Genomic DNA, 13483 nt, shown 5'->3' with positions numbered 1-13483 from the left:
AAAGTTAATTGATTTTGAGTTTTTAACGAGATGAATAATATTTATAAAATTTACTTTTGAATTTATCAAAGATTTATAATTCTATATCTTCCGATTGGGGATTTGGGATGTGAAATCTCCGGTTGAGAAAACCAATGGATTAAAAATAGATTGATTATTTGATTTGTGAGAGGGATTCCCGATGCCTTGGTTCTTGCAAACTTGATTTTTCATCTACAAAAATAATCTTAGTTTTAGAAAAATAATGTTATTGTTTTTGGGTGATTAGGTCAAGTGGTCACACTTCACGAGAGAGCAAGAGAGAGAGAGAGAGAGAGTATTGTACTGCCGCACTCTCTGTATTTTCTTCCTGATAATAGTGAAATCTCTACAATTCCGTGGACGTAGGTAAAATTGCCGAACCACGTAAATGCTGTCTTGTGCGTGTAATTAATTTTTCTTTAATGTGTATTCTTTCTCTATTTCATTTCTCACAGATTTCGAGAATTTGTTGTTAATTCCCAATACACTTCTACCTCCAGTCCCCCTAGAGCTCCTTGAGGTTGCCACCAACTATACATGTTGCTTCACATGGAAGCAACGGTGCTGACCTAGGGGTCCTGGTAATAGATATTGAGCGTGTTACTTCTAGCACTCGCCTAGTTATACTCTTAGTGTAAGGTTTTAGGCCCCATAAGCCTATTGACTTTATTATTCCTTTATCCACTACTGTCAATCCTTCATTGTTTGTCGAGCCATTTGGCCAACATATGACATCTATGCCATTGTTCAATGCATGCTCGTACAAAGAGAATCAAGACTAGTTGCAATTGGTGTTCGGTATCAAGATCTTGCTTTTTAATGGGGAGGGGGAAGGGGGGGGGGGGGGGGGTTTCATGTGCATTAAGTGTGTTACACACATCATTCTTTTTCATGAAATTGCATGCCCATGCCATTGGTCCTCATCGTGTCCTTTGTGAATTGGGCCCAAATGCTTGTTTAATTGATTTACCTCCTGATGATATCAGTTCACTTCTTTATATGGAGGATTTTGGGTATCTCCCCCCCCACCCGCCCGTGCTGAGTTAATGAATAAGAAGAAAAATCCTTCATATTTTCTTGTTTCCATTCCCATCTTAAAATGGGGTGGGGAGAGATTTGGGATTGGGATGGGGGATGAGCTATTGGGCTTCCACCTCATTTTATAACTAGCTTAGGGCCAACGGGTCTCCAAGAGAAAAAAAGGAAAACCTTCCTATTATCATTATTGTAAGAAAGGAGAGATTTACAAATGTAAAACTTGTAGCATATGACAGAAGAAATGAGACATAAGTACATATCTAGAACAGAGCCACCCATTAAAGTGCATGCATACACAATGATGATTAAATGCAAGTTTCAGAGTCTAAGGGGAGGCAAAATTATGTTCGTGGGGTGGCCAATAAATCCCTTCCCTTGGGCAGGGGAGAGGAGCAGGTTGGGCAATGTAGGTAGGATAGTGCTGTCCTGGCATCAATACTGAGAAATCCGAAGCGTACGAGGTTGATACCTGCCACCAAAGTCCACCCACCCAATATCAGTTGAAAAAAGTAAACTAGAAATTTGTATTTTACCTCATTAAAATATTTTGGATTCCTTATATATAGAGAGAAAAACTGGCAATATCCTCTCATCTGTCATAGTTTGAAGTCTGGAATGGGAGAAACTTGGTAAACATTTTTAAGTTGAGAATAAAACTGTATTCTTCTTTTTGTGGAGAGAAATATGGAGAGGATGGGGAAAAAGGAGCTTCAAAGGAGAATTGAACTTGCTAGAAATAACACGAGACATGGCTTTCAAGGAATTTTCCCTTTTTGGTGGGTAATTTGCATACTAACCCGTGCTTGGCCAAATATAGGCATGGGTAACTTCAGGCTCAAAGTAACAGGGAACTTCAACATTTTTAGCAAGGTCACAGTAGAGAGACAAGATGACACCCATCCTGGACAGGTGGGTTGAGGTGGGGGAGGGGGTTGTGGGGTGGGGAATAGAAAATCAGATGCGCAGCAATAAAGAAAGAAATGCTTGTGCACATATCCAAAGACTGCTCCAGTAAAGCTATGCAGTGATGCCTTCAGTAAAAGAGATCATGTCCTCCATGCTAGTGTATTTCCCTTCAAATTGGCCAAAAAGAAAAACAAGGATAAGTGAACCATATCCCCATCTCTATGCTGCAAGGGTCACTGCACAACTTTACTCCAGAGGATTATTCTTTAACATATATTCTCTTCTTCATGAGCACTAAAAGTAGGGTAAGTTGCCCATGTCAACTGTGCGCAAGCTAAGGAAGGGACTTACTGTTTGTGGATTACCATGTTTTCCAGTCGAGCCTGATTCTAGGGAGCCATCAATCACATCTTGAGGTGAAGAGAAAGGAGGACTGGGCCGAAACAAATGTTCAAATATGGCCATGAGAAGAAACATTGAAATCAAAATTGCTGTGGCAACGAAACCAAATGAAATGGCATTCATGGATGTCCCAAGGTTTTTCCACGGTGCTTCTTGATATACCCCTGTTTGAGATGGACTCGGGTCTGAGCCAGCATAGATATTCCATGGCTTTGATCTTTCAGAACTGAACTCGTTCATAGTTGTTTCAGGCTTTGACCCTTGTGTATACTTCTCAAATTTTGGGGAGTGATAGCCAAGCCCAATTCTGGCAAGTAATCAAAGGGATCCTCAGAGCTAATGCAGACACAGCTGCAACTTTTTGTTCTTCCTAGAAAATGTCTTCATTCAGTCATATCGGCCCTGGAAAAACTACGATGAGTGAATCATTAAGGTTCTGAAGATTGAGGATTTAAAATCATCAAAACAAAAAGTAACTTCTTAAATTAAGCAACAAAAATAATGCTGAAGTATTACTCAAGTGCATTCTAGAGTTGCATGAAGTTGATAATCTTCCACGCAAAGCAGAAATGCTGAATGCAACATTTTCCAAAAAAAAAGAGGTCTGCAGAACTTTTCATAAATGCATTTGAAAATTTTGACAATATTAAAGCAAAATCAATTCCGTATAAGTGCATCATATGTTTCCTTCAACTTAAGAACACATTAACACACTTGATCATGTGATTTTCTTTGTCTTCGGGCTTCCTCTATGCTTCGTGTGCCATGAGCCCATTTCTTTCCTATCTCCTCTTCTGAAAACAGGTGACTGCCTAAAACCAGCATTGAAAATCAAAGAAAAAATAGCTGTAAATGCATATATTACCATCTTCGACGTGCTTTAAAGCTCAAGAATGGACTGAAAGATGGAAAAGCACAGGGACAACTGTAACCAGAGAGAAAATATTAGGGTCTTTTAGGAAGCTCCAGCAAACTTAAACCAGTCCATTTTGTCATCATCTTTCACAAGAAATTGTAAAAGATGAAAGTACTAGCAGTAAAGGATAATGACATCCTAATTATATTGCCGCCAAGAAGCCTATGGGAAAAATGGCTAGAATCATTTCAAATTCTGTGATTTGAAGAAAAAAATTGAATTAAAAGAAAAATAATTTGAGTTCATTTAAGGTGATTTTACTATTTGTTTCTCATGGTTTACTCTGTTATGGGAGTGTACTCCAATCTGTTTTTACCTGCTCTCCCGATTTGACCTGATCAGTAAACTCGAACATGATGCTTGATCTTTTGACAATCATGAAAATTTGTGCTTCTGTGAAACTCTACAACCACAAATTGGGATGTTTCTATAAGACTGCTGAATATCTCTTCATCTAACTTGCGAACATCGTTTCATGGGGGGCATTCACCAGTCAGTACCAAACAGAAGATGCAGGAAACAGGATAACTGATTCCAAATAACATAAACAGTGTGTATTGCCATTTCTACATATGTTGATACTTGAACATTTCATCTTACAAGGAGTTTGGTGAAAATTGAAATCTGTTGAGATAAAAGCTTTTGGCCCTACAATCGCATTAAAGGAAATGGGCGTATCTTTTCTCAAATCTCAGTCATTAAGAGGCCATTTATTCAGAAGGTTACATGATGAACGCCTGATTTAAATTGGAATCAGGGAATCAACTTCAAATTTTTTTGACTTCTAGAAGCATTAACTATAATGGCAGTGGAGATGAAGGCAAGTATACTTTTGACATGCAATCGTGCACAAATACCAAAAATGGGTTGGGGGTGTTGGAGTAACTAGATGGAATTTCTGTGTGTAAAGCAGTGCAGGCATAAGTCTCCAGGAACAGAAGCTAAAAATGGATGGCAATGGTGATGCCAATAATAAAAACAACACCCAATCCCTGATTAATCAAGGCCAAAGGTTCGAGCTGGTAGGGGGGAGGGTTCCAAATCTGTAGGGCACTCAATGAAGTTTTCATATAGTGCTATAACAAGAGAACAGATAATTCACGACCACCAACCATATAAACTAACCTGTTCTCAGGAGAAGCTTTGATGCCTTTGGTTTTGGTTACGAGAAGTTGGAGCAACCATTATCTGGGTCTTCATTTTCTATAGCTTATCTGCTGAAGCATTATTCGAAGAACGCAGCTCAGCCAGCTCTCTATATACCCAACAGAAAATGTAAAGACAAAGCCATATTATAATACCACTACAGTTTTTGTGTTCTGATCTTCATGATCTTGATGCCTAACTTGATGAATACTATACCTTGTCTGGAGAAGCAAACTTAAAGAAACGAAAAGAATGGGCCTTCCTGTCTGGATAGGCAAAACAAGAGTGGCCTATTGGTGTTACTAAAAGTACTTGCTTTTGGAATACAGTTGAGGTGGCAATATCAGACCCAAATTCTAAACTGGCATGAACCCATTAGGCCCCAGGCATGGATGAGCCTGAGGAAATCTTTCCCATCTCTTGATAATTAAACTTATGCTGTGTTTGAAGCATGAATTTTGGGTCTTAGATTTGGATTTGGATGGATTTGGACAAATTTCAATAAAATTGTATACTACATTATATTCAAATCCAATGCAACTCCAATTCTAAGGACTATCCAAATGTAGGGTTTGGATTCAAAAGGAAAATTTGTTGAGAATTATTAAACAAATGTAATCCTCTAATCCACATGGGAGTGGGAAGATTTTGCGACTAAACCACTTCTCGCCATGTGCTAGGCTGTCAGATTGGGGTTTAATCTATATGGGAACCCCATATATGCCCTTTTAGATTGAAGCCTTAATAAATTACCCAGCTTCCGGGCCCAAGTCTAACCCAATGAAAGCAGCTGTATTTCATCATGTGAATTGTGAAAGGTCGGGGTATCACAATCAATCTTATTTAATCTCCCACTAAATGGGAAAAAAGAAAAAAGAATAGAAAAGAAGAGAGATCTGTCGAGGATTTAAAACTGAAAAAAAACAAAGGCTGCTACAAGGTAGTATTCTATGTATTTATATATTTCCAAATGGCATAGCAACTGGACAGGTATGTGATCAAATCCCATACAAAAAAAGGAATCATAACACAATGCAGAAATTACAAATGAAAAAATGAAAAATTAAATGAGAGGAAGAGAATCAATGTTGGATATCTTACAGCTATGCAGTACCAGAATTGTAATGATTTAGGAGAAGAAAGAAATGGGGCCGTAACAAAAAGAACTGAGCCAGAAAAAGAGAAGATGTAGACCACAACAACATTTATTCCTCAAATTTTCTCTTTAAAAGCTTGTTGAGGGGAACCCGGCCACAACTTTTGTCAGAAACACTAAAGCTCATAGTTGAATCATTTGCAACATCTTATGTAACACTAAAGATCTAACCACGCTACTAACATCCATCTCCCTCCCTCCCTCCGTTTCTCTCTCTCTCTCTCTCTCTCTCTCTCTCTCTCTCTCTCTCTCTCTCTCTCTCTCTCTCTCTCATAGGCACAGGCACCAATTATTGTTTGATTTCTTTTCAGGAATCATGAGATCTTCTTTTCAAGGGTTCTTGGTGCAATGGTCGCAACTCTCAATCTCTCTCGAGTGTGTGTGCGTGTGTATGAGAGAGAGAGAGAGAGAGAGAGAGAGAGAGAGAGAGAGAGAGAGAGAGAGAGAGAGAGAGAGAGAGAGAGAGCGTTTTCTAGCTTCAAAGCATTGAGTGAGGGTACATTGTCAACAAGACAATCACAATGTCTGAGAAAGATATGAAAGCCCACCTAGATCCACTCCAAATATATGATAAAATATGAAAGGAAATCAAATTCATCTAATAATCATCTCACGTTATTGATAACACATTTGAAAATCAATTCGGGTTTTAGATAATGTGTTTCTTTTGTTAATTAGTTTTGCAAAGAAAAAGATTGCAATCGAAAACCAACATGAAAAGCTTTCAGTGCCCAAATCATTTCTCATACCAAGAACTCAACAAAATTTATCCGCCACAAATAAACATGAACAATGCACCTTTGCTCTTGAGCGAGAGAAACAGAGAGAGAACTGGGAAGAAAAACAATGAAAGCATCACATGAAAGTTAAAAAAAAAAGAGGAACCAACATGGATTGTCAAATCAAATAAGACAAGAAATATGCATTTTTTTACTTCAATTTTCAAGTAAACAATCCCATTTCATGTACTGCAGTACTGGGTCGCCTCAATGCATGAGAGATAATTATTTTCCATTTTCATTACAGACAAGTTTGCATAAAGAAAGGGCCCCATGAAAAAGGAATCACTTTAAAGCATACGTTGAAAACAGATTGAAGCATGATTTTCTCTTTTCTTTTCTTTTTCTTTTTCTCTTTCAACCCAAGTCTCAATCTGAAGTAACCTTCTGCTTTCCCAATATATCACCGAGAAATCTTATCAGAGTTATCAAGGGTTAAAGCTTCAGTGAATGGAAAAAAAAATAATACTGTAAAAAGGAAGGAAATTTATAAATAAATAATTACTATATGTACAAACTCCATAATTAACTTCTTTATCACATTCGCTCCTTGCTTTTCTCTTTCCTGCTGCTCACCAGTCACCCCCATACTTTTCTCACTACTCTCTCTCTTCCCTTTTTGTAGGATGAATGAATGATGGCTTTGGCAGAATAAAATGAAGTCATGAGTGGCAAAATCCAAAGTTACGATTCCTTTTAGTAGTGGAAAAGAGTTTTTATTTTTTAATATTTATATTAAAAATATAAAAAACGAAGTGTTTGGTTAGTTATGAAAAGTATATATATTTTTAATTTTTTATTTCATATTTCTAAGTAGTTGCTAAAAAACGCCTTGTTTTTCAATATTTCAAAAATTTTAAGAGATTAGAAATTTAGAAACAATAAAAGATGTTTTCTGACCTTCATACACAAATCTAGAAAACTAAAAAAAGAAGGTGTTCTTATTTTAATTGTTTTAAAAAAATGAAGATAAAGAATAAAATTATTTCCACAAGTGAATAGTGCTAAAATTTAAGCACCAAAAAACTAATAATAAGCTTTTTTTTTTTTAATAACTCTTTGAAAAAAGTAGAACATGTGTTGTAATATGTGGCTCATATGATTGAGTGGAAGACATGTACAAAGAGAAAGTATGAAGAAAACAAGAATGCTGACTTTTAAGAGGAAACCGTCGACGGTTTCCCTCTAATTGTTGATAGTTTCGTCCAGATTTAGTGAAACAATCAACGGTTTTGAACTTGTTACATCGACTATTTGCTTTCGGTATTAAATTGTCGACGGTATTTTTGCAAACCGTTGACGATTTGGCTCGATTTCTTAGCATTTTTTTTCAAAATATGAATTGGGATGTTTGATAGGTTGGATTTTAGAGGGAAAGCTTCCGGTAAACTTATAAATATTGTACTATATAACAAAGTGTCTTTGTACATACGATAGTAAGAATTACATTGCCGATTGCTCCAATGGATGTAAGCATTGCCAAACCACATAATTCTTTGTGTCATTGTTATTGCTTTCATTAAAATCTGCGTGATTGTTGTTTTGTATATTTCATTGTATGATGTTGCATTTGTAAGATCGTTTTATTCTGTTGTGCGTTCAATTTTCATAACAAATTGGTATCAAAGCATTGTTGTAAGGGCCTTTGGAACTTCTTCTGCAAAGTTTGATGTTGTAAAGTGTTAGCTTTACCGTGATCCCAAGAGGGGGGGTGAATTGGCACTTTTAAAATTAACGCCTTAGGTCGGTATCCTAACAGCAGTATATTCACAATCCTATAGACAATCTAGTGCAAGTAAAGTAAACCAATTAACCCCATTTAAATATTTTTAACCACAGTAAAAATAATGAGGCAACCCGAGAGCACCGGTCGACCGAAGGTAGGTTTGGTTGACTGAGATGTGTGGAGTTCGGTCGACCGGTTAAGAATTGAGCTAGAAGTTCGGTCGACTGGACATGGTGTCCCAAGGGCCATTTTTCTATTTAACGCAGTTTGGTCAACTGGGAGCTTTTAAACTAGGTAGTTCGGTCAACGGAAGCGTTGAGTTCTCACACGTGGGAACTCGGTCGACTAGGGCGTTGACATACGTTTTGGGCTTAGTTGACAGTAAGGTCAAAGAGTTGACTCTGAGGGAGTTCGGCGACCAGGTGAGAATGAACTGGCAAGTTCGGTCAACTGAGCAGTGGTCAAATTGTTGACCCGATCCCGGTGTGGTCGACCAGGTGATATTGTACTTGAGTAGTACGGTCGACCAAACATGCAACTTAAGTGCATTTCGGTTCTATTTAGTCATGAAATCACCCTATCCATATGACTATATATATATATATATGTGCACATGTAAGTGTCCTAGGATCATTCTAGGCCCTTTTTTTTCTTTTGAGCTTACCTATCATATCATGCAGGTGATGCATATAATTATTACAATTCAGACCCTATTTACTATTATAGACCCATGATGAATAAAGACTTTAAATACAACATAAATAGGATCTTCAGGGCCTTCAAATTTTACTCCTTGTGCCATCATTTTGATCTGCTAACAGTATACCTATACATATCCTCCAACATGCATCAAATACAACAAGTATTTGTCATTATCATAACCTGGTGTGACCTATAAGGTTAACATTCTCCCTTCTTTTTGATGATGACAAATACATCATGCAAAAAATATAGGTATAGCCTTAGATGGCCCCCATAACAATATGCATTAAGTGCAACCTAATATCAACCCAATTTTTTGCCTCTTCATCTCCCCTTTTTGGCAACAACAAAAAGGGCCATAAAAATTACAGCTTTAGGCAATGGGTAAGAGACATTTTTATACACAATAAGTTTGGAAAATTTTTTAAAAATTTTGGTAGAGTGCCATTTAAAAATAGGACATTTCAAAACAAATCCTGTATAAAAATATGACTTATTTTGAGTTTATAAGACCTATCAATTTATCCACAACTACTCAAACAGTTCCAGTATGATCAAGCAATAAAACATAAATACTATCATTATCATGTGGTAGATATGAGAATTATGCACCACACACAATAAGCAAGGTTCACAAAGTCTAAGCCAGTAAAAGATATCATTAGTTATATTAGTTGTTAGACTTGTAAAATTATTTGAAAGCTCCTCCTGAATTTATGCAAACTATGAAATATCTTGGAAGCATCTCTACTATGCATGAGCCCTAATTCACGTCTAATTTGTATGAACCTATCTTTGGGAAGTGGTTTATGAAGATGTCCGCCCACTGCTCATTAGTGCATACAAATTGAAGAACCACGTCCCCTTTCTGCACACGATCACGAAGAAAGTGATGTCTAATTTTAATGTGTTTAGTTCGTGAATGTGAGATAGGATTTTTAGAGATGTTGATTGCACTAGTATTATCACATTTAATTGGTATTGTATCATAGTGCAACCCAAAATCCATAAGTTGTTGTTTCATATAAAGAGTTTGAGCACAACAACTTCTAGCCGCAATATATTCTGCTTCGGCTGTAGATAAGGCAACTGAGTTTTGTTTCTTAGAGAATGAAGAAATGAGAGATTGTCCTAAATAGTGACAAGTGCCGCTGGTACTTTTTCTATCAACCTTACTATAGGCAAAGTCAGTATTAGTATATCTCACAATCTCAAATGTAGTATGCTTAGGGAACCATAAGCCTAACTCTATGGTTCCAACTAGATACCTAAGGATTTGTTGAACAGCTAATAAATGAGATTCCTTAGGAGCAGCCTAAAATCTAGCACACATGCACACACTAAACATAATATCAGGCCTACTAGCAGTGAGATATAGAAGACTCCCAATCATGCCACGATACAATTTTACGTCAACATGCTTCCTTTGCTCATCTTTGTTAAGTCTAACGGAAGAACTCATAGGGGTACCAAGAATTTTACAATCTTCCATATTAAATTTCTTTAGCAAGTCTCTGACATATTTAGATTGGCATATGAAAGTTTCATATTCAGCTTATTTGATTTATAGCCCTAAGAAGAAACTAAGTTCACCCATCATGCTCATTTCAAATTCACTTTGCATGCATTTGACAAACTCATTAAACAACTCATCATTAGTTGCTCCAAAAATGATATCGTCCACTTAAATTTGAACAAGGAGCATATCATCATTTTTGGATTTGATGAAAAGTGTAGTGTCAATCTTGCCACGGGTAAACCCATTTTTCAGTAGAAAACCACTAAACCTCTCATGCCAAGCCCTAGGAGCTTGTTTCAATCCATACAAGGCCTTAAACAACTGGTTAACATGATCTGGATATTTATGATTTTCAAAATCGGGGTGGTTGTTCTACATATACCTCCTCGTTATTATAGCCATTTAGCAAAATGCTTTTAATATCCATTTGAAACAATTTAAAGTTTTTAAAAGCGGCATAAGCAAGTAGCATACGAATGACTTCGAACCTTGAAACAGGAGCATATGCTTCATCAAAGTCGATCCCCTCCTCCTGATTATAACCTTGGGCAACTAGTCTAACTTTATTTCTAGTTACTACCCCATTCTCATCTTTCTCATTTCTATATAACCATTTGGTTCCAATAATTGTATGATCATTAGGTCTAGGAATTAGGGTCCACACTTTACTTCTTTCAAATTGATTAAGTTCTTCTTGCATGGACATCACCCAAGACTCATCTTTTATAGCTTTTTTAATACTTTTAGGTTATTCTTGGGATAAAGCATAATGAATCACTAGGTTTTTCAAGGAGGATCTTGTGGCTACACCATGGGCTGGTTCACCTATGATTTGATTTGTAGGATGATTTCTAATAAATTTCCAATCTCTAGGCAACTCCTAAATTTCATTTTCACTATCTTCAGATGATTTATCATTTACTTCTGAATTTTCACTTGTTTTGTTTTCAATAGATAATTTATCTAAGCATTTTCTAATATCAATATTATCTTCATCATCTTTCCTAGCAAATGGATTAGATTCATCAAACAAAACATGGATAGATTCAATGACAGTCAATGTTCTTTTTTTGAAAACCCTATATACTTTACTATTAAGAGCATAACCTAGGAAAATGCCTTCATCAGATTTAGAGTCAAATTTTCCTAGATGTTCATTATCCCTAAGCACAAAGCATTTACAACCAAAAACATGAAAATAGGAAATGTTAGGTTTATGGTTGTTCCACAGTTCATAAGGGGTTTTATTAATTGACGGTCTAATCAACACCCTATCCATGACATAACAAGCAGTTTTTATGGCCTCGGTCCAAAAATATTTAGGTTAGTTATTTTCATTCAACATAGTTCTACCCATTTTGTAATGACCTATTCTTTCTTTCTACCACACCGTTTTGTTGAGGGGTCTTAGGTGCAGAAAAGTTATGTGATATGCCCTTTAGGTCACAATAATTTTCTATGCCTTCATTCTTAAATTTAGTTCCTCTATCACTTCTTATATGGGTTATCTTATATCATTTTTCATTTTGAATTCTCCTACAAAACTTGGTAAACTGTTCACATGATTCATTTTTATGTGAAAGAAATAATACCCATGTGAATCTAGAAAAGTCATCAACAATGACAAAAGCATATGATTTACCACCAAGACTTTGCACAGAATTAGGACCAAACAAATCCGAGTGAAGCATTTCAAGTGGTCTAGTGGTGGATATAAATTTCTTTTTCTTAAAACTAGATTTTGTTTGCTTACCCATTTGACATGCATCACAAATTTTGTCTTTTACAAATGAAATTTTAGGCAAGCCTTTCACTAATTCTTTTCTTACTAATTTTGACAATAAGTCCATGCTAGCATGTCCTAAGTGCCTATGCCATAACCAACTAACCTCATTTATTACAGAAAAACAAGTTACTTGTTGTGAAGTTAAGTTATCAAAAGTGGTAGTGTAAACATTTTCATGGCGATCTGTAGTAAAAAACACTTTGGGATCTTATTTATTTTCAACTATGCATTTATCATTTTCAAATGATACCTTATATCCTTTATCACACAACTGACTTATGCTGAATAAATTATGCTTCAGCCCAACAACTAATAAAACATTATCAATAATAAGGGAAGGATCCTTACCAACCTTACCTATGTCGATGATGCGTCCTTTTGCATTGTCGGCGAATGTCACATATCCTCCATCCTTGGGAATGATTGACGTGAATTTTCCCTTATCGTTGGTCATATGCCATGAGCATCCACTATCCAGGTACCACCTATCCTTGGAGGAGGATGATCTCAAACACACCTGCAAAATAGACTGAGTAACTAATGTTGGTCCCCAAATTTTGTTGGGTCCATGGAGGTTAGTAGCTAGATCACCCTTAACTACCCATACTTTTCTAATTTTCGCATGCTTGTACCTACGTGGACAATAAAATTGAATATGCCCAATTTGTTTGCATTTAAACCATTTCATTCTACACTTAGAATCTTTAGGTGGGACTTGAGATTTTGATTCACGCGTGAAATGTCCCAAGTAAAGATTAGGTCGTCTAACATTTTCAATATCATTAAAACCTAGACCCTCTTTACTTAAAGAATTTCTTTAGGCACCAAGTAGTTTTTCAAAATTGCGTTTGCCCTCGTGAATTTAAAAATAATTTTGGAGCTATCTTTCAATTTCCTCTCAAGTTCAGCAATAGACACATCTTTTTCTTTCAAAGTAGAAGCATGAGAGGTTTTTGCAATACCAAACAATTTTGACCAATTTTCACATTTCTTTTTCAAATCATCATTTTCTTTGGTCATTTTACTCAACAGTTTAGATACATGAATATATTCACATTATAATTCTTTAAACGTAGGCATGTAATCAAAATCACAATCATCAGATGAATAATATGAAGATAATGAACAAGAGGACGATACCTAATCACCGTGTGCCATCAAGCACAGATTAGCAACCTCCGAGTCACTGTGGTCTGATTCTGAGTCACTGCTGCTTAATTTATCCTATGAGGTGTTTGCCTTCATGGCTTTCTTCTTTTTCTTAGCCTCCTTTTTCAGTAGTGGGCAATCTGGCTTGATGTGTCCAACTTTGTTGCATTTGTAACATGTGGGAGCATTTGATTTTTCTTTTATTTTGCTAGACTCTCCCTTCTCAAATGCAAAGTC

The 13483-nt window shown here is 36.3% G+C and overlaps 1 protein-coding gene across 5 annotated transcripts; it reads right to left on the bottom strand.

Moving 5' to 3' along the window:
* Positions 1-1218: 1218 nt before the first annotated feature.
* Positions 1219-6433, bottom strand: LOC131164222 (uncharacterized). Of its 5 annotated transcripts, XM_058121246.1 has the most exons (6): positions 4646-4829; positions 4409-4538; positions 3600-3686; positions 2884-3179; positions 2317-2778; positions 1219-1528 (listed from the first exon to the last, which is right to left on the bottom strand). In XM_058121246.1, the coding sequence occupies exons 5-6, from the start codon at positions 2605-2607 to the stop codon at positions 1385-1387; spliced, it is 435 nt and encodes a 144-aa protein (XP_057977229.1). In that variant the 5' UTR covers positions 2608-2778; positions 2884-3179; positions 3600-3686; positions 4409-4538; positions 4646-4829; the 3' UTR covers positions 1219-1384. The 5 variants fall into 5 exon arrangements, with proteins under 5 accessions (XP_057977229.1, XP_057977232.1, XP_057977233.1 ...); XM_058121249.1 differs by lacking the exons at positions 2884-3179; positions 3600-3686; positions 4409-4538; positions 4646-4829 and adding an exon at positions 6384-6433 and having other exon boundaries at positions 2317-2769; XM_058121250.1 differs by lacking the exons at positions 2884-3179; positions 3600-3686; positions 4409-4538; positions 4646-4829 and adding an exon at positions 6335-6430 and having other exon boundaries at positions 2317-2769.
* Between the last annotated feature and the right edge of the window lie 7050 nt (positions 6434-13483).

The sequence above is a fragment of the Malania oleifera genome, chromosome 9 (assembly GCF_029873635.1).
Source record: "Malania oleifera isolate guangnan ecotype guangnan chromosome 9, ASM2987363v1, whole genome shotgun sequence".
Lineage (NCBI taxonomy): Eukaryota > Viridiplantae > Streptophyta > Magnoliopsida > Santalales > Ximeniaceae > Malania > Malania oleifera.
This window is presented reverse-complemented; position numbering and strand designations above follow the sequence as displayed.

Excerpts from the sequence above, each read along its gene's own strand:
- LOC131164222 (XM_058121249.1), bottom strand. The coding sequence starts at position 2,607 with ATGAACGAGTTCAGTTCTGAAAGATCAAAGCCATGGAATATCTATGCT. Across the intron at positions 1,529-2,316 it reads AACATGGTAATCCACAAACA|GTATCAACCTCGTACGCTTC; the intron begins GTAAGTCCCTTC and ends CTTTGGTGGCAG.